At 36.6% G+C, this 18,431-nt stretch overlaps 1 protein-coding gene across 2 annotated transcripts in view; it reads left to right on the top strand.

The window, feature by feature from the left end:
- The window catches only part of SREK1IP1 (SREK1 interacting protein 1), a 50,519-nt gene that overhangs the window by 10,921 nt on the left and 21,167 nt on the right, over positions 1-18,431 (top strand). For both annotated transcript variants that reach the window (XM_009240744.4, XM_054556406.2), the window contains exons 2-3: positions 3,496-3,543; positions 16,553-16,696. In XM_009240744.4, the coding sequence (XP_009239019.3) occupies positions 3,496-3,543; positions 16,553-16,696 (192 nt within the window). The remainder of the gene's footprint in view (positions 1-3,495; positions 3,544-16,552; positions 16,697-18,431) is intronic.

Below are 18,431 nucleotides of genomic sequence, written 5' to 3'. Positions count from 1 at the left end.
GCTGTGCAAGTGAGCTTCAGAAGAGTTGCAGTTTATGAGTTATGAAGTGACAGTAAGAGGGCAATAAGAAATCCATGAAAAGTTGTAACACCAGATGTTGATGGATGTTCACAACATTTCGGTGAACTGAGGTCACTAGAAATGTTTTGAGATATATGTGCTTGTGTATTTTGTATACTCCTGTGTGGTTCAGATCAGCTGGATGCAATGTTCTGCATTTACTTAGTGTTTTATGTGGATGAAAATCACATTATGCTCAAATTTTTCCCCAATGTATCAATTACATTAGAACAATACTTGCATTTTTAAAACAAGTATTGTAGTAGAACAGACTGTACTTTTACTAGAATAATTAGAGACAGGGTCTCCCTCTGTCACCTAGGCTGGAGTGCAGTGGCGCAGTCATAGCTCACTGTAACCGTGAATTCTTGGGCTCGAGTGATCTTCCTACCTCAGCCTCCCAGGTAGCTAAGACTAAAAGCACATGCCACGACCAGCTAATTAAAACAAAGAATTTGTAGAGATGTGGTCTCACTATGTTTCCCAGGCTGGCACCAAATTCCTGGCCTCAAGGAATCTTCTGAAACTGCTGGGATTACAGGCATAAGCTATGATGCCCCACCTCAATAATGTATACTTTAAAATAATATTAAAATTTAAGGGGAAAATAACTAATGTTTTAACTTCATAACACTAAAGAAATAGTTTTAAAATCATATTTGTTTTTAAATTAGCACTGTTTTATGTTTGGACTGTATGTATTTAAATATATTATTTAGTTAGGATTATATCTCCATTTCAAGGGTTTGGAAATTATATGCCCTTTACCAAGAAAATGGAATAATACCTGTAATCCCAGCACTTTGGGAAGCTAAGGCAGGCGGATCACGAGGTCAGGAGATCGAGAGCATCCTGGCTAACACGGTGAAACCCCATCTCTACTAAAAATACAAAAAATTAGCTGGGCGTGGTGGTGGGTGCCTGTAGTCCCAGCTACTCGGGAGGCTGAGGCAGGAGAATGGCGTGAACCTGGGAGGCAGAGCTTGCAGTGAGCCGAGATGCGCACCACTGCACTCCAGCATGGGTGACAGAGCGAGACTCTGTCTTAAAGAAAAAGAAAAAGGAAAAAAAAAGAAAATGGAATAATACTATACTGGGCTTTCGTTGGTTGATTGAAGCCACTATTGGAGGATAAAATTAGTTTTAACTATATATGCATACAATGGAATATTATTCAGCCATAAAAGGGAATAAAATTCTAATACATGCTATAATATGGATGAACTTTGAAAACATTCTGCTAAGTAAAATAATCCAGGCCCAAAAGACAAATATTGTATGATTTCCCTATATATATGAAGTACCTAGAATAGACAAACTCATAGAGACAGAAAGTAGAATAGAGATTACTAGGGGCTAGAGGGAAGAGGGAATAGTCAGTTGTTTAATGAATACAGTTAGTGTTTGGGATGATGAAAGAGTTTTTGAAATGAATAGTGATGATGGTTGTACAATATTGTGAATGTACTTAATACACCTAAATTGCATACTTTAAAATGGTTAAGATGGTAAATGTATGTTATTTATATTTTATCACAATAAAAAGAAATCAGTTTTAATTTTTCTCTGGTATCTATATCTTCAGCATTGCCTGCATGTACTACTAATTATACAGGATTACTGTATTTGTAAATATTTATCAGAACTGGGTGGATATATGACTAGTTTGTTTTGTCAAAATTTGAATGTTGAATTTAGATATTTCTTATAATACCTAGCAATTACAGTAAATGTTCTGGAATTTCACCAATTCCTGTAAGAAATTAGATATTTTTTCCTTCTAATGAAAAACAGGAAAATATTTGTTAACCTTAATGTATGTATGTATATATATATATATAAATTATTTTACATTTGAGGGACAGGCCAGAGTACCCTGGAATTTCTTCCTCAATGCTGTAGAATTCTTGGAATGTTTAAACTCTTAACTGTTTGCTAGATTTTTTTTTTTTTTTACTTTCTTTTATTTTTCAAATTTTATTTTAGATACAGTGGATACATGTGCAGGTTTGTTACCTGGATATATTGCATAATGGTGAGGTTTGGGGTACAAATCCCATCACCAAGGTACTGAGCATAGTACCCAACAGTTTTTCAACCCTTGTCCTCTCTCCCCTCCCAATGGTCCCCAGTATCTGTTATTGCCATCTTTATGTCCATGAGTACCCAATGTTTCAGCTCCCACTTATAAATGAGAACATGTGGTATTTGGTTTTCTGTTCCTGTGTTAATTCACTTAGGATAATGGCCTCCACCTGCATCCATGTTGCTGCAAAGGATGTAATTTTGTTCTTTTTTATGGCTGCATAGTATTCCATAGTGTATATGTACTGCATTTTCTTTAATCCACCATTGATGGGCACGTCAGTTGATTCCATGTTCTTGCTATTGTAAATAATGCTGCAATGAAGATGTGAGTGCATGTTTCTTTTTGGTGAAATGATTTTTTTTTTTTTTTGGATATATACCCAGTAATGGAATTGCTGGGTCGAATGATAGTGCTGTTTTAAGTTCTTTAAGAAATCTCCAAACTGCTTTCCACAGTGGCTGAACTAATTTACATTCCCACCAACAATCTGTAAGCATTACCTTTTCTCCACAGCCTCACCAATATCTGTTGTTTTTTGACTTTTTAATTTCTTTAAGAAATCTCCAAACTGCTTTCCACAGTGGCTGAACTAATTTACATTCCCACCAACAGTCTATAAGCATTACCATTTCTCCACAGCCTCACCAATATCTGTTGTTTTTTGACTTTTTAATAATAGCTATTCTGACTGCTGTGAGTTGGTATCTCACTGTGGTTTTGATTTGCATTTCTCTGATGATTAGTGATGTGGAGCTTTTTTTTATGTTTATTGGCCTTGTGTGTTTGTCTTATTATATTGAATTAGAAAAAAATATTATCGATGTATTTGTCAAATAATTTGAGTAAATTGGCCTTTCTGTTGATTTATAAGAGTCATATAATTTAGTAAGTCATTAAGCTGGGTCAGAGATGATTTTTTGTTGTTGCTGTTTCTTAAAAAAATAAATTCTACTGGGTGCAGTGGCTCTTACCTACAATCCCAGCACCTTGAGAGGCCAGAGGAGGATCACTTGAGGTCAGAAGTTTGAGATTACCTGGGCAACAAAGCACAACCTCATCTCTACAAAAAAATTTAAAAGTTAGCCAGGTGTGGTGGCACATGCCTGTAGTCTCAGCTGCTTGGGAGGCTAAGGTAAGAGGATCACCTGAGCCAGGAGCTGGAGGCTGTAGTGAGCTGTGATCATGTCAGTGTACTCTAGCCTTGGTGACAGAGTGAGACCTTGTCTCAACAACAAAAAACAGAAATTCTGTAACAAATGGATTTTCTTAGCTTTTTTCATACAATAAAGTTTTTAAGTTTTTGCATATTTATTTACTTCCTAAAATTCTATCCAATTGTATTTCAGGTTGCAACAAGGACAGTGTCAGAGCAGGCTGTAAAAAATGTGGCTACCGTAAGTATTCTAAAAGATGACATGTTTTGCATTATTCATACTGGAATCATGGCCTCTTTGGGCAATATAACGTAGCATCCTGATTTCAGGGGCGCAGTTGCATAGTCCTTTAGCCCTAAGCTAACATCTAGTTACAGAAATTCCTCTGTTAGCAGTAAATATTCACTTTTCTTCCCTGCTTTAGACCCAGTAAAAGGTAGCTATGTATCTGATGACTACCAAAAGTAGCATGAAGATACAGGTGGTTAGTGGTAGATTAAGGAGTTTGGAGAAAGTATATTTTTTAAAAACTATATACATACTTATTCTTTTCCCCCTTTCCACATACTAGGAGAAAAAGTGAAGGCAATGCAAACTATTTATGAAGATTTTTTGTGTTTATTGCATTTACTTTAAAGATGTAATTGGTCTCAGAATTTCTGCTCATGGGTGAAAACTTGATTTAAACAATTATTAATCTCCATTATGATTAATTGAATGAAAAGGTAAACTTAAGCATGTGTAATTATAAATATAAATTTGTAATTTTATACTGTAAGTAAATATTCTTTAGTTAAATATAGTAATGCCTAAAGCTTTAGTAACAGCTATAGCAACAATATTTGCTATTTTCTAAGTCGTTTGCAGACCATGTGAATTAGCCTGGATTGTTAATACACTCCAATTCATTGAAGAGTTATTATGTTTTACCAACTAAGAGTGATTTGACAAAAAGATGTTCATGCAAGAACATGTGATAAGAGAGTACTCGGCATAAATCTCCATCAGAAGGGCACATTAAAAGAATGCTGAGAGAACAAGTCACATACTTCCAAGCAAAGCTAAAACTGGCTCAAGGGAAGCTTGCTCAAGTAGCAAAATTGCATATATAACTATATATGTCACTCACATAAATGAAAACTGAAGAATGTACTTGCACACAAGAAATGAGTGCAATGAAATCTTTTCTATTTTCAAATTTGTTTATATTTCTGCTTTGTTTACTTTCTTTCAACCATTGCTAACTTAAGCTTTGTTTACTTTCTTTTAATCATTGCTGACTTACCTGCCTCATTTCTTTATTCAAGAATTAAGAACCTACAAATGCTTCATTTACTTCAAAATCTGGAATGGATTTCCCAGTCTGTCTACTAATACCAGTCTCTATACTTGGACTTCTTTTAACCTAACACTTTGAGGAAAGCAATTAAATTCATTTTCTGGAAATAGAATATTTGTTGATGTAGTATCCTCATGGTTATTTTAAGACAACAATGGAAATATCTGCAGTAATTAGAATTCTTTAGGAGAAGCCAAGTCAGCAAATAGTTTTGTCAATATTTCCATATTTCGTTATTTTTGCTTTATTATTTAGATCTTTGATTTTAGTGATTTAGTTATTAAACAATTTCTGATTTGTCTCCTGTGGAAAAATTTAGTCATATGTCCCTTCTGTGTTAAATTTACATCTCCACAGCTATTAAAGATGAAGGTCTTCTCAATTTACAAGTCTTTCTAATAGAAATTGCATTTACAAATTAGCTTATCTTTTATTTGGGGGCCAGAATTTTTGTATTGCTTGTATAAAGGTAAGAGAAAGGTCAAGAAGACGATTTGAAATATTTTTAATGCCCAAAAATATGGGTATTTTTCAGTTGTTTACAAAAGAATATTCTCTCTCTTTTGTTGCAAAAATAGTTGTTCAGATTGTACAATTTAAAGAATTTCAATACTTGATAGAAAAAGCTTATTTCTCAGTATATTTCAATAGTGAATATATTGTTTTTTAAAGTTTCAAGTTAAGTTTGAATATATTATTAAATAACATGGGTCTCCCTTTCTGTGGCAGAATTTCCTTAGCAAAATTAACTTAAAAGAAATTCACAGGCTGGGCGCGGTGGCTCACGCCTGTAATCCCAGCACTTTGGGAGGCCAAGGTGGGTGGATCATGAGGTCAGGAGATCGAGACCATCCTGGCTAACCCGGTGAAACCCCGTCTCTACTAAAAATACAAAAAATTAGCCAGGCGTGGTGGCGGGCGCCTGTAGTCCCAGCTACTCGGGAGGCTGAGACAGGAGAATGGCATGAACCCAGGAGGTGGAGCTTGCAGTGAGCCAAGATTGTGCCACTGCACTCCAGCCTGGGCAACGGAGCAAGACTCTGTCTAAAAAAAAAAAAAAAAAAGAAATTCACAGAAAAAGAGTTATTTCGATAATGAGTTTTTATTAGAATTTCTTTTTAAGTTGGTAACTTTGGAATATTTAAAAACAGCAAGGACACTAGGCCTTGGGATTATTTATGGGATAAATGTCTCAAATAATCATGATAGTTCTCAGAAAGTATGATTAAAAGATTAGTATAGTAGACCCAGTGGTCGATCATAGCAGCAGGAAATAAAAACAAATATGTAAATACCTTTAACATTTTACACAAATATAAATTTGTCACTTTTTTATTGCCTGTTTATATGTCTGTTTATTGGTGTTCAGTCTTATGTGTGTAAACCACATCTGAAATGCATTTTCTATTTTTTATAGTTTGCTTCTTCAAAGGTAGGCAAGAAGTTACTTGTAAAGAAATTTATCATTAATTCTCAACCACAGGTGGTACTGCCTCCCTAGAAATCTGTAGAGGTGTTTTTTTATTGTCAGCAACAGGATGAAGGGTGCAGCACTATGACGCTTACTATGTAGAGCCCAAAGATTATAAACGTCCTACAATGGTAGGACAGTCCTGGACAATGAAGAACATTCTGGCCCCAAATGCCAATGGCATTCCCTTTGAGAAGCAGGTACCTTGTCCCATTATTTTAGATTCTTTTTTTCCTTTTACAGTCTTATTGCCATTGCCGAATTTGTCAATTGCTTTTTAAAAGCAACTTATTTACATCTTTCTAAAAGTACAGCTTTTGTTTCCTAGAAACAACCAAGCTTTTTGCTCCACATTTATATTTTGTTGACCTATATGATATTTAATTAAACATATTTTAGAATAACAACAGACTCCTCATAGAGTAAAATATCAGATGGTGGAGTAAAATAATATAGGCATAAACCGAGGGAAAAGTGACCAGGAAAATATGGAAGAAGAAACAAGAGCATGTAGCATCACATTAGCCAAAGGATGTGGGGGAAATTGTCAGGTGCAACAGATAAGAGTTATAAGAAATGAACTGAAAAATGTTCTTTGGGTTTGGCAGGTAGGATGCTTTACTTCCCTTAGCAAGATCAGTTTAAGTAGAGTTGTAGGTCATGAAACAAACTGTGTAGATTCAGGCCTGAGTGGTGGGGGATGAAATAGAGAAAGCCAATGTAGTCTCCATTTTCAAGAAATTTCCATGAGAGAGGTAGGAAACATTAGGTAATTTCTGGAAGAAACTGGGATAAATGGAGAGGGTTTTTTCTTTTTTCTTAAGGTATAAAATGTTGGTATAGACTGAGGGAAACATTAGAGGACATATTGCAAATACTGGAGATAAGGAAAGATTAAGCAAGTTCTTCTAAGAGGTATGACAAGGATACCTCTGAAGTTTGGAAGAAACTGAATGAGAATAGATATAGATGTTTTCAGGTGGTGATAGAACGTAGGAGATCCAGCGTGGTAATCTTAATTTTGTTTGTAAATTAGAAGACAGGACTGCCTCCTTAGGTAGGGAGTTTGAGTAGGACAGGACACTGAGTGATGAATGTTTTGAGACAGGTACCAGTTTGGGAAAGTCATTGAGGGAAGTAGGAGAGGAAGTTAACTAAGGACAAATAAAAAATGCTAATATGCATGAACGTGTGGTTGTTACACTCAAGCATTGCCTGACCACTCTGTGGGGTGGTGGGGGAGTGGTGGGTAACAACCCAGAGAAATAGTAAGTTTGAGTCAGATTCGTTTGTCTGCAATGAGGATGAACAAGGGTATATAAAAGAGTCAGACTTGTAAAAGGTTGTTCATATTGTCAGTAATAAGAGATTTGAGACTGGGAGAAAATGAAGGTATTAAGGAAATGAAAATCATAATGAGAATCAAAAACAGATCTATGCATAAGTGTAAATGAATGAAAAAGCTAGAAGGATGAAAGACACAGTCAGAGTTTAATATTGGAGTTTAAAATTTCAAAGATAAAACAGTTGCAGATGATAACAAGGACCATAGTGTGGCCATGGAATCTAGAATGTCAGGGAACCCAGAAAAGCTATCCAACAACCTAGGCTGTCCATTCAAGCTCGTGGCAGGGCTTGGGGTAAAGAGTTAGAGTATGAGCCACATTCAAAAAATTTCAATGAATGGGGCTGTTAACCTGCAGCAGGGAGCTGAGTGGACAGTTAAGGATTACTACTTGGAAACAATATTGAGAAGCCTGGAGACTACTAATAATACTGATGTAAAGGATAATTAACTATAGAGAAATGCCCTCAAGGAAGAGCCAAATATCCCTTAAGTGTGGTGGCAACACTATGTGAGCACATAGGACTGTTACATGTTTAAGAATCTATTGAAAAAGACTAGGAAAGGGGCAGTGATCAGCTAGGTCAGTGGGGAAATAAAACAGATAAATATGAGGATAAGACTTCCAAGGAAGCTGGCCAGGCGCAGTGGCTCATGCCTGTAATCCTAGCACTTTGGGAGGCTGAGACAGGCAGATTGCTTGAGCCCAGGAGTTTGAAACCAGCCTGGGCAACATGGTGAAACCTCATCTCTACAAAAAACAAACAAAAAAACTAGCCAGGCGTGGTGGCGTGCACCTGTAGTTTCAGCTACTTGGGAGGCTAAGGTGGGAGGTTGGCTTGAGCCCAGGATGCAGAGGTTGTAGTGAGCTAAGATTGTGCCACTGCACTGCTGCCTGGGCAAGAGAGCCAGACCCTCTCTCAAAGAAAAAAAAAAGACTTCAAGAAAGAATATATGACTACAGAAGAGGCCAGCATTTTTAGGGGAGGAACCAAAATGTTAGGGATGTGGAAGCTTGGTGGAATGAACTGGGTTTAGGAATTTAAAAGCTTATAAAATAGCTTGTGTGTTCTCAAATCTGAGGATTTTAGATAGAGCTAAAGCCTGGTTAAGTTAGTAGCTGTTAGCATAGTCTATATATTCTGTAAGCCCAGAAGTAGACATTTGGGTACCCTATTTGTAAAACAAGAGGGGTTTTTTTGTGTGTGTATGCGTTGACAGATTTTTATCTGCACAGTCAAAATGAAACATGAAACTGGAGGGTTTTTATTATTATTATTATTATGTGGCATAGCTACTCCTGGAGGGAGGAAAGGGGAGAATATGCTTGTCCTTGTATTAGTGAAATAAATGGTCATAACCTGGTACCGTGTATTAAATACCTATTTGATGCTAGTCTCTGTACTAACTGCATGAAAGATATTATTTTATTCTTAAAATAACTCTGTGAAATAGGTTTCATGATCTCCAGTTTTATGAACATTCAAGACAAGTGGTTCTGGCACCAGATTACTTAGGTACAAACCTCTGCTGGCACTTACTAGCTATGTGACATTAGGCAAATTGCTTGACCACTGTGTTTCAGTTTCCTGTCTGTAAAGTGAGATCATTATAGTACCTAATCCCATAGAGTTGTGTAGATTAAATGAGTTCATGCAAGTGTTTGGATCAATGACTGGCTTCAGTAAATCCTCAATACTTGTTGTTATTTTTGTTATTGTTCCAAATCAGAAAACTGAGGCCCAGGGTTACTGTGTTAGTCAGTGGGAAAACTGAGATATGAACTCTGGTTATCTGTAAGATTTGATACTATGCCATGCTCCTTTTCATTTGCTTTTTTAAAAAATTGTGTTAAAATATATATAACACAAAATTTGCCATTATAACCATTTTTTAAATATACAGTTCAGTGGCAGTAAATACATTCACAGTGTTGTAAAGCCATCGTTACTATTTATTGCAAAACTTTTTCATTGCCCCAAATCTGTAACCATTAACCAGTAACTCTCCACTCCCTCCTTTCCCCAGCCCTTATTATTAACCTGTCTATCTCTGCGAATTTGTCTATTCTAGATATTTCATATAAGTAGAATCATACATATTTGTCCTTTTGTGTCTGACTTATTTCCCTTAGCATAATGTTTTCATAGTTCATCCATGTTGTAGCATGTATTATAACATCATTCCTTTTAATGGCTGGATTGTTTCTCTATATGTGTATACCACATTTTGTTTATCCATTCCACTGTGGATAGACACTTGGTTGTTTCCACATTTTAGCTATTATGACAAGTGCTGCAGTGAATGTTGATGTACGAGTATCTGTTTGGTCCCTGTTTTCAATTCTTTGGGATATGTACATAGGAGCAGAATTACTATGTTGATTTTTTTGAAAAACTGCCAAACTGGTTTTTTTTTTTGAGATGGAGTCTCGCTCTGTTGCCCAGGCTGGAGTGCAGTGGTGCCATCTCGGCTCACTGCAACCTCTGCCTCCCGGATTCAAGCGATTCTCTTGCCTCAGCCTCCCAAGTAGCTGGGACTACAGGTGCGTGCCACCATGCCCAGCTACTTTTTTGTATTTTTAGTAGAGACGGGGTTTCACCGTGTTAGCCAGGATGGTCTCAATCTCCTGACCTCGTGATCCACCCGCCTCTACCTCCCAAAGTGCTGGGATTACGGCATGAGCCACCGCGCCCGGCCGAAAAACTGCCAAACTGGTTTTCGTAACAGCTATACCATTTTACATTCCCACTAGAAATGTACAAGGGCTCTAATTTCTCTACCTTTTTGCCAACACTTGTTATTTTCCTTTTTAAAAAATAGCCATTTATGATCATAAGAAATGTATATTTGGTCATTGTCCCTGGTTCTTGACACAGAGCTTCTAAAACTCTTGGAATTTCCTGAGTGATAGGGGTGATAGGAGCATCTTTTATTATTCATAGCATGCCCCTTTCAACCATGCCTGAGTTTATACTAATAAGGCAATTCTTGGGAGGCTCCTAGATAATTTCAGGATGGGGGCCAGTTGCCAGAGGAACAATCCATGTGATTAGAAATTTGGAGCTTTCAGCCCCACTTCCAGACCTCTAGAAAGGGGAGAAGGATGAGGAGCTAGAGATTGAATTTAATCACCAGTGATCAGTGATTGAATCAATCATGCCTATCTAATGGGGCCCTCATAAAAACCCCTAAACTACTGGGTACAGAGAGCTGCTGGGTTTGTGAACACACAGAAGTGCCGCGATTGTGGCACACAGAGAGCACATGGAAACTCTATGCTCCTTCTTTGCCCTATGCATCTCCTCCATTTGGCTGTTCTGAGTTCCGTGCTATATAATAAACAGGTAATAGTAAGTAAACTGTTTTGCTGAGTTCTGTGAGCCTTTCTAGCAAATTTTCGAATTAGAGGATGGGGTTGTGGGAACCCCCTGACCTTATAAAGCTGGCTGGTCAGAAGTATGGGTGGCCTAGACTCGCTATAGGCATCGGAAATGGGAATAGTCTTGTGGGTCTGAGCCCTTAACTTGTGCTAACCCTGGGTAGTAACAGAATTGAACTGAATTGTTGAACACCCAGTTAGTGTCCAGAAAGTTGGAGAACTGGCTGTCGGTGTGGAAAAAACCCACACATTTGATGTCAGAAGTGTTGTGAGTAGAAACAATTCAGATCATCCTCATAGGTATGAAGTGGTATCTCATTGTGGTTTTGATTTGCATTTCTTTAATGACTAATGATGTTAAGTATCTTTTCATGTGCTTATTGACCATTTGTATTTCTTCTATAGACAAATGTCTGTTCAAGCCCTTTGCTCATTTTTTAACTGGGTTGTGTTTTTGTTGAGTTATAGTTGTTCTTTATGTATTCTGGATATTAAGCTCTACCAGATAGATGACCATTTTATCAATTCTGATGACCATTTTATCAATTTTTTTCTTTTGTTGCTTGTGCTTTTGGTGTTAGATCTAAGAATCCATTGCCAAATCCAAGGTAATGAACATTTACTCCTATGCTTTCTTCTGAGAGCTTTATGGTTTTATATTTTATTTTATTTGACCCATTTTTAGTTAATTTTTACATATGGTCTGAGGTGAGGGGTCCAACTACATTCTTTCCCATGTGGAAAAGTTGTCTCTGTACCATCTGTTGAAAAGACAATTCTTTCCACACTGGATGGACTTTCACTCTTGCTAAAACTCAGTTCGCTATGTATGTGTGGGTTTATTTCTGGACTTTCAATTCTATTCCATTGGTCTGTGTGTCTATTCTTATGCCAGTACCAACTGCTTTGATTGCTATAGATTTATGATAAATTTTAAAATCAAGAAGGGTGAGTCCTCCACCTTTTTTTTTTCTTCTACATTGTTTGCTACAAGAACATTTAGATTGCTAGCCATAAGAACTGTAATTTGCAACACAGTTATTACCTAGGCTTCACTAACTTATTCCCCAATAGAAAAAAAAAATCAGTAAGAAACTTTATTTGTAGTTTCGCAATTAATTTGTCTTATCACCTTAGGGTCACTTTGCTTGAAGCAAAGCTAAAATGGATGTGGGGCAGAGACTGCTACCAGTGTGGTCATTATTTAAGCATTTTATTTATTTTAAATATTCATTTCAATGAGAGGATGAGAGGTATTTGGGTACAAAGCTAGCTTAAGTACAGTAAAGATTGATCATCAGGAGTTTTTTTTTTGTTTTTTTTTTTTTTGAGGCAGTTTTACTCTGCTGCCCAGGCTGGAGTGCAGTGGCACAATCTCAGCTCACTGCAACCTCCACCTCCCAGGTTCAAGTGATTCTTGTGCCTTAGCCTCCTGAGTAGTTGGAATTACAGGCATGCACCACCATGCCCAGTTAATTTTTGTATTTTTAGTAGAGACAGGATTTCACCATGTTGACCAAGCTGGTCTTGAACTCCTGGACTCAAGTGATCCACCTGCCTCAGCCTGCCTAAGTGCTGGGATTACAGGCGTGAGCCACCATGCCCAGCCTGTATCATCAGGAGTTCTGATCAAAGAGGCAAGCCAAACCAACCTAGAAAGCCTTCCATTCTGCTGCAAACACGTAACAATGCAGGAGAAAAAAGTGTTATGTCAACAGCAACCACCACAACAACAAAAAACCCAGCTCAAAAGAATGAATGAAAGGGAAATCCCCAGGTGCTAGACAAGAAAACGAGCTCAAAGTTAGAGCAGGGAATCTTAGCTGAAAACAGTGGATCCACAGGCCTACTGGGTAGGCGTTTAAGAGCTGTGGAGTGACACTTTCAAGCCCTGGGGATGGCAGTATGGCAAGGGTGGAGCCCCTCACATAAAGTCAGACTCCTTAAAAAGGCTGTGAAGCAGGGATTAGAAAAAATTTCACTGAAAGAAGCAAGAATGCGTATAGTGTGTTTGAGTTCCCATAAGATAATTAGAAGAAAACAGATAATCAAGAATTGGCAACCTCAGCCTATAACTTGTAAGTATATGTAAGTATGAGGAGTGAATTTACATGGCTTCCAGTGAAGCAGGAACTATTTTTCCCGTGCTAAGAAATTAATGTTAAAAATTGTGCTGATATTAAGTCAAATTTAAAAAATTAAGTCCAACTATGTGTTGTGATTAATAAAACTACACATAAAGCTAAAAACTACACAGAAATTTTCAAAATAAAGGGACAAGGAAAAAACACATATTTGATTGAACATTGCTGATATTCCACTGTTTTACCTACAAAAATGGCAATTTCATATTACCCAACGAATAATAAACAAAAGAGCACTAGTGGAACTGTTAGCGGTGGTGGGTATCCTAGTTACCAGTGGTGAATCCGTACAAGTTTGCAGCAACCTCTATTCTTGCCATCTCAGAAGAAAGAATTCTACTGAGGGTCGTGAGACAGAAGAAGAGACTGAGGCAAGTTTCAGAGCAGGAGTAGACGTTTATTAAAAAGCTTTAAAGCAGGAACGAAAGAAAGGAAAATTTACTTGGAAGAGGCCCAGACAGGCACCTTGAGGTTAAGTGCCCCAATTAACATTGAACCTAGCATTTTACATGCTGGCTTACTTCCAGTGTCTTGCACCCCTTTCCCTTCATTCTTCTCTTATGCATGGTGCCCTACCTGTGCTTGGGAGGTGAGCATGCACAGTGTGTTTACTGGAGTTGTACACATGTTCACCTGAGGCTTTTTCTTCCCTTTTCTGGTGGAATGCCCCCAGAAGCTCATACTCCTTCATTTTTGCCTCTTAATGCATATGCTCGAGTCCACTTGCCCAGTTCCTGAGATCTTATTGGAAGCTGCTGATTATCAATTTCAGGTATTTTTATCTGTTCAGAAACTGCTTCTCCCTGGCACTGGCTGTGACCAATTATCATTTTAGAGAGACAGTGTGACAGCTGCTGGACCAGCACTTGATGGTTGCCTGATGTTCTTTTGTGAGTGGGGGAGCCCTCTCCTGCTCCACTCATGCCTGACTAGCTACCTACTATAACAGAACCATTATAATTTCAGACTCTTGAGGCAAAAGCACTACTGGTGATAAGTGGAAACTCAAGAACAATAAACTAAAAAGATAAAGTAATGATCTTCAAACATTTACTAATGTCTCAAAATATATAGCAAAATCTGTATTACAAGGAGAAATTGACAAGTCTACCCTAGAGAAAACCTGGTGTATGCCCACAGAGACATGTACAGCTGCTCATTTCAACATTATTTATAATAACAATTATTGACAAATCAATACTTGTATAATTTTAAGTACTTCTATCAGAAGTTATTAGAGAAAAAAAATTAAGATGGAGAAGAGTTGAACAAGCAAACAGATATAGAACCCTTTTCAACAAATAGCAATATATGGTTGTGTTGTTTAACAACAGGGATACATTCTGAGAAGTGTGTCATTAGGCAATTTCATCTTTGTGTGGAAATTATAGAGTGTACTTTCACAAACTTGGATGTATAGTCTACTACACACGTAGGCTACATGGTATAGCCTATTGTTGCTAGGCTATGAACCTGTATAGCATGTTACTGTACTGAATAGTGTAGGCAGTTGTAACATAGTAGTAAGTATTTGTGTGTCTAAACATATCTAAACATTGACAAGGAACAGTATTATTATCTTATGGGACCTATGTTGTTTATGTGGTCCATCACTGACCTAAACACCATTATGCTGTATGTGACTGTGTTTTCAAAATACATAACAAATCTTTCCTAAATTTACTGTATCCTAGGCCACAAAAGAAGTCTCATCAATTACCAAAGAACTAATATCATACAGATCCCATTCTCTGATAGCAGTGTAGGAAATTTAGAGATTGACAATAAATACAAAGCCTGAAAACTCCATATGTTTGGAAGCTAAAAAGAGTGCTTCTGAATGATTCATTTGTTAGGAAATCACAGTGAGGAAAACTTGTTCCAATAATGTGGCAGACTAGACTAAGAAACAACTAAGAAACTTGTTTAAAATGTGCAATACATATTTTAGATACATTAATACACTAGAAAAAAATAAAGAATTAAAGAATATTCAAAGGCCAACAACCAAAGGAAAGGAGAAGTTCCGGGGATTGAGCCTTGAGGGTATTTGATGAACCCTAGGCTCTTGAACTTCTATTTTTCATGGGCTGGCAAGATGCGGAGGATAAAAATAAGGCCAAGGGCCCTGCCCAAGCCAAATTGAAACTCTATTTAGAGAGTCTCTGGTATAAACCTAGGACTCCCAAAGGACTTCACCTACAAAATAAGAGACAACTAGAAACAACCCCTAGCATAGATTTGTAGTGAATCATTAGTGGATCGTGAAATGAATTATTTGGTCACCATTAGCCTTGGTTGTTTTGAACATTGAATATAGAAATCTTTCAATTAACTTTTGTTTCCATTTTTGTGTATTAGGGTGTATTTATCCATGAATGTGTGTATGAGTGCACTTGTTTGCATTATTTTTTACTGTTGTCAGTTGTTAAGAAAACTTGAAAGCTGCTACCCTAAAGAAAACCTAATACATGTACACAAAGAGACATGTACAACTGCCCATTTCAACACTGTTTATAATAGCAAACTACTGTAAGCAACCTACGTTTCTATCAATAGTACAGTAAATATAATTTTCATACAGTAGAACATTATCGATTAGATAAAATGAGCAAATTATACCTGTTATGTTAACATAGATAAATCACAAAATATTGGGTGGCAGGAAAAAATTGCAGTATAGGTATAATTGAGTTTATTTTTTTAAGAATACATATCACAATATGTTGTTTGGGAATGATAGAGACCAACTTCAGTGCAGTTGCTTCAGACGACAAAAAAAAAAATGGAATGAGATTGAGAAAGTGTTCCAAAAGTTGATACAAGCTCTCCAGCTGTGTGTGTGTGCACAGGCATGCGAGTGAGCTTTTTCCTTAAACGAATTGAAAGTGAGCATGACAAAATGTTAACATATGGATGATAGGTATTTAGGTATTGGTTATATTATTTTCTGTACTTTTGTAGTGTTTGTAATATTTGACTTTCCAAAACATATACATAAGTAGATAACTGTTGTAGTTTTCTTGTAGGGTAGAATCTTTAGGGAAATGATGTAAGAATTAAATGTTTAGGTATTCTTTAGTAAAGCACATTCAGTTATATTAATGCTTGTATATTATTATGCCGACTTTAATTAAATGAAAGGTATATAATTGTATGAGTACATTAGTCAAACTGAGAAAGAAAAGGTATGGGAAAGGAATACAATATAAAATCCCAAGTATGATGGTATTTTTTATTTACTTAGTTTAGTTAAAGATATTACTGTATTTTTAGAAAGGGAAATAGAATAACTCAATACTTTGAAATCCGTAAGAAGTGGCCCCCCAAAATACTTATTGAATAAGGAGTTCTGATGAAGAAAGGAAAAAGTTCTTTCTGAGTATTGCATTCATGGAAAAGTATAGGGAAAATAACCAAACTACTACCAACTGAATGAAAGTTAAAGCTGTCTACATTATATTATTGAAATTGTACTTACTGGTTACCGTGAGGCAGCAAAACATGCAAAAATACATAACGTATCTATAGTTTTATCATTCACATTTTTTTTGTTTGTTTCACTTAGCTGGTCACCTGACTTTTGAATGCCGCAATTTTCTCCGAGTAGACCCTAAAAGGGACATAGTTTTGGATGTCAGCAGTACAAGTAGTGAAGATAGCGATGAAGAGAATGAAGAACTGAATAAATTGCAGGCATTACAGGAAAAAAGTAAGCAATTTTTTTTTCCATTCTTTAGAAATGTTTGTAAATGTTCTGTCATGTTATATCACGCTTTCCATTATACTTACTAAGATCTCTTTTATAGTTTATGTAAGAGCTACTGCATAGGAAATAGGTTTTAAATATTGCAAGTTATTTGCCTAAGATTGAACAGCTAAGCAATTACAGATCCAGGAGGCAAGTCTATTTCTGACACACAGCTTATGTTTTTTGTTGTTGTTTTTCCCCCATCACATTAGGATATGTGTCAAATGGCTGACAAAGTATGATTTAAGATTTGGTTTCTAGTCCTATTTGGCAATTTGTTTTAGCACATGACTTTCACCAAGTCACTTAACCATCCTGAGGCTCAGCTGCCTTGTGGGATAACACAAAATGTTGGATTGTCAAATGATGCTCATGCAGATCGGTGATCTTAGCCAGTATCAAGCTTCACTAATAATTTCAAGTATACAAGTGATCATGAGGCATAGGCAAAGCAGAGCGTTCTGGGCATGCCAATACAGCTCCCCAGGTATTTCCTTTCTACTTCATAACCCACTCTGATCAATATTAACATAAGTTTCTTTATTACTTATACCAAAGAAAGTTGATTTGGTCATGAAACATACTCATTTTATGCTTGGATAGTTACATTTTCCAGGGAGCTATGCCCCATAAATCCATAGATTCCAGGTTTATTAACCATAAGCAATCTCAGTTACATCCTACTAAAAGGATGTAAATGATAATTATATAAATAGGGATTCTATGGCTAACAGATATCATTTTTTTTTTTCCAGGAGATCTGTTGTTAGTGTGTTTCAGAGAGATTTCTCCAGGTCACTCTCTGTCTTCCCTGGGCACATCCTCCTCTCTCCCTAGAGAGAGAGAGGATAGCAAACCTGTTATTTAACCCTTTCTTTCCCATGTTGTGTGTAAAATAGCTCATCCTTGCAGTGGGGTTTTTAGGGAGTAAACGTGATGCCATAAATTAAACTACTTTGTAAACTACAAAATGCAATATGGTAAATATCACTCTGAAATAAAATATAACTTATGTGAATATAATCTTAGACAAGGAATGAGAGAGTTACAAATTTTAAATTCATTTTACTTTAGATTATCGATGAACATTAAACAATAAACTTTGTTTTTAATATCAAGCTTTCCATATTATGTCCAGTTAAGGTAAGTGAAGAAGTCAAATGTAAGGTGCTAGGACAAGCTGAAAAGGAAAAAGAGGGAGAGAATCCCAAAGAGGGCAAACAAGAGTCATATCATATATGAGTATATACAGCTTCAGGGTAAAGACAGTTGATTGAATACACACACTTTTGTTCTCTACTGAAATACTACTAAAATGACAGAAGTAGAAAAAAATTTAAAGACATAAACTCACAAGGGCAAAGAAAATGAGTTAGGAGGGAATAGCAGTAAAATTTTGGAAACTGAAAAGCAGATGAGTGATAACTGATTACACTCTTGAAAAAGCTAAATTCTTTAGCAGTGTGGAAAGCTTTGAAGTAACCCGACATATATTCTAAAATCCCGTAAAGACATGATAATTTGTATCCTGGGGTACCTCTGGCTGAATATAAGGCTAAAAACAGGAGGATTGGTTTGAAGTCTCCCCAAGTTAGACCCTCAGTTCCCTTCCCCTATGAAGTCAGATGACTTCCCTTCATCACCCCAGCAGACTACTGGAGGTTTATTTTCTAGACAGGGTAAGACATAGGTTCTT

The sequence above is a fragment of the Pongo abelii genome, chromosome 4, assembly GCF_028885655.2.
Source record: "Pongo abelii isolate AG06213 chromosome 4, NHGRI_mPonAbe1-v2.0_pri, whole genome shotgun sequence".
Taxonomy (NCBI): Eukaryota; Metazoa; Chordata; class Mammalia; order Primates; family Hominidae; genus Pongo; species Pongo abelii.
This window is presented reverse-complemented; position numbering and strand designations above follow the sequence as displayed.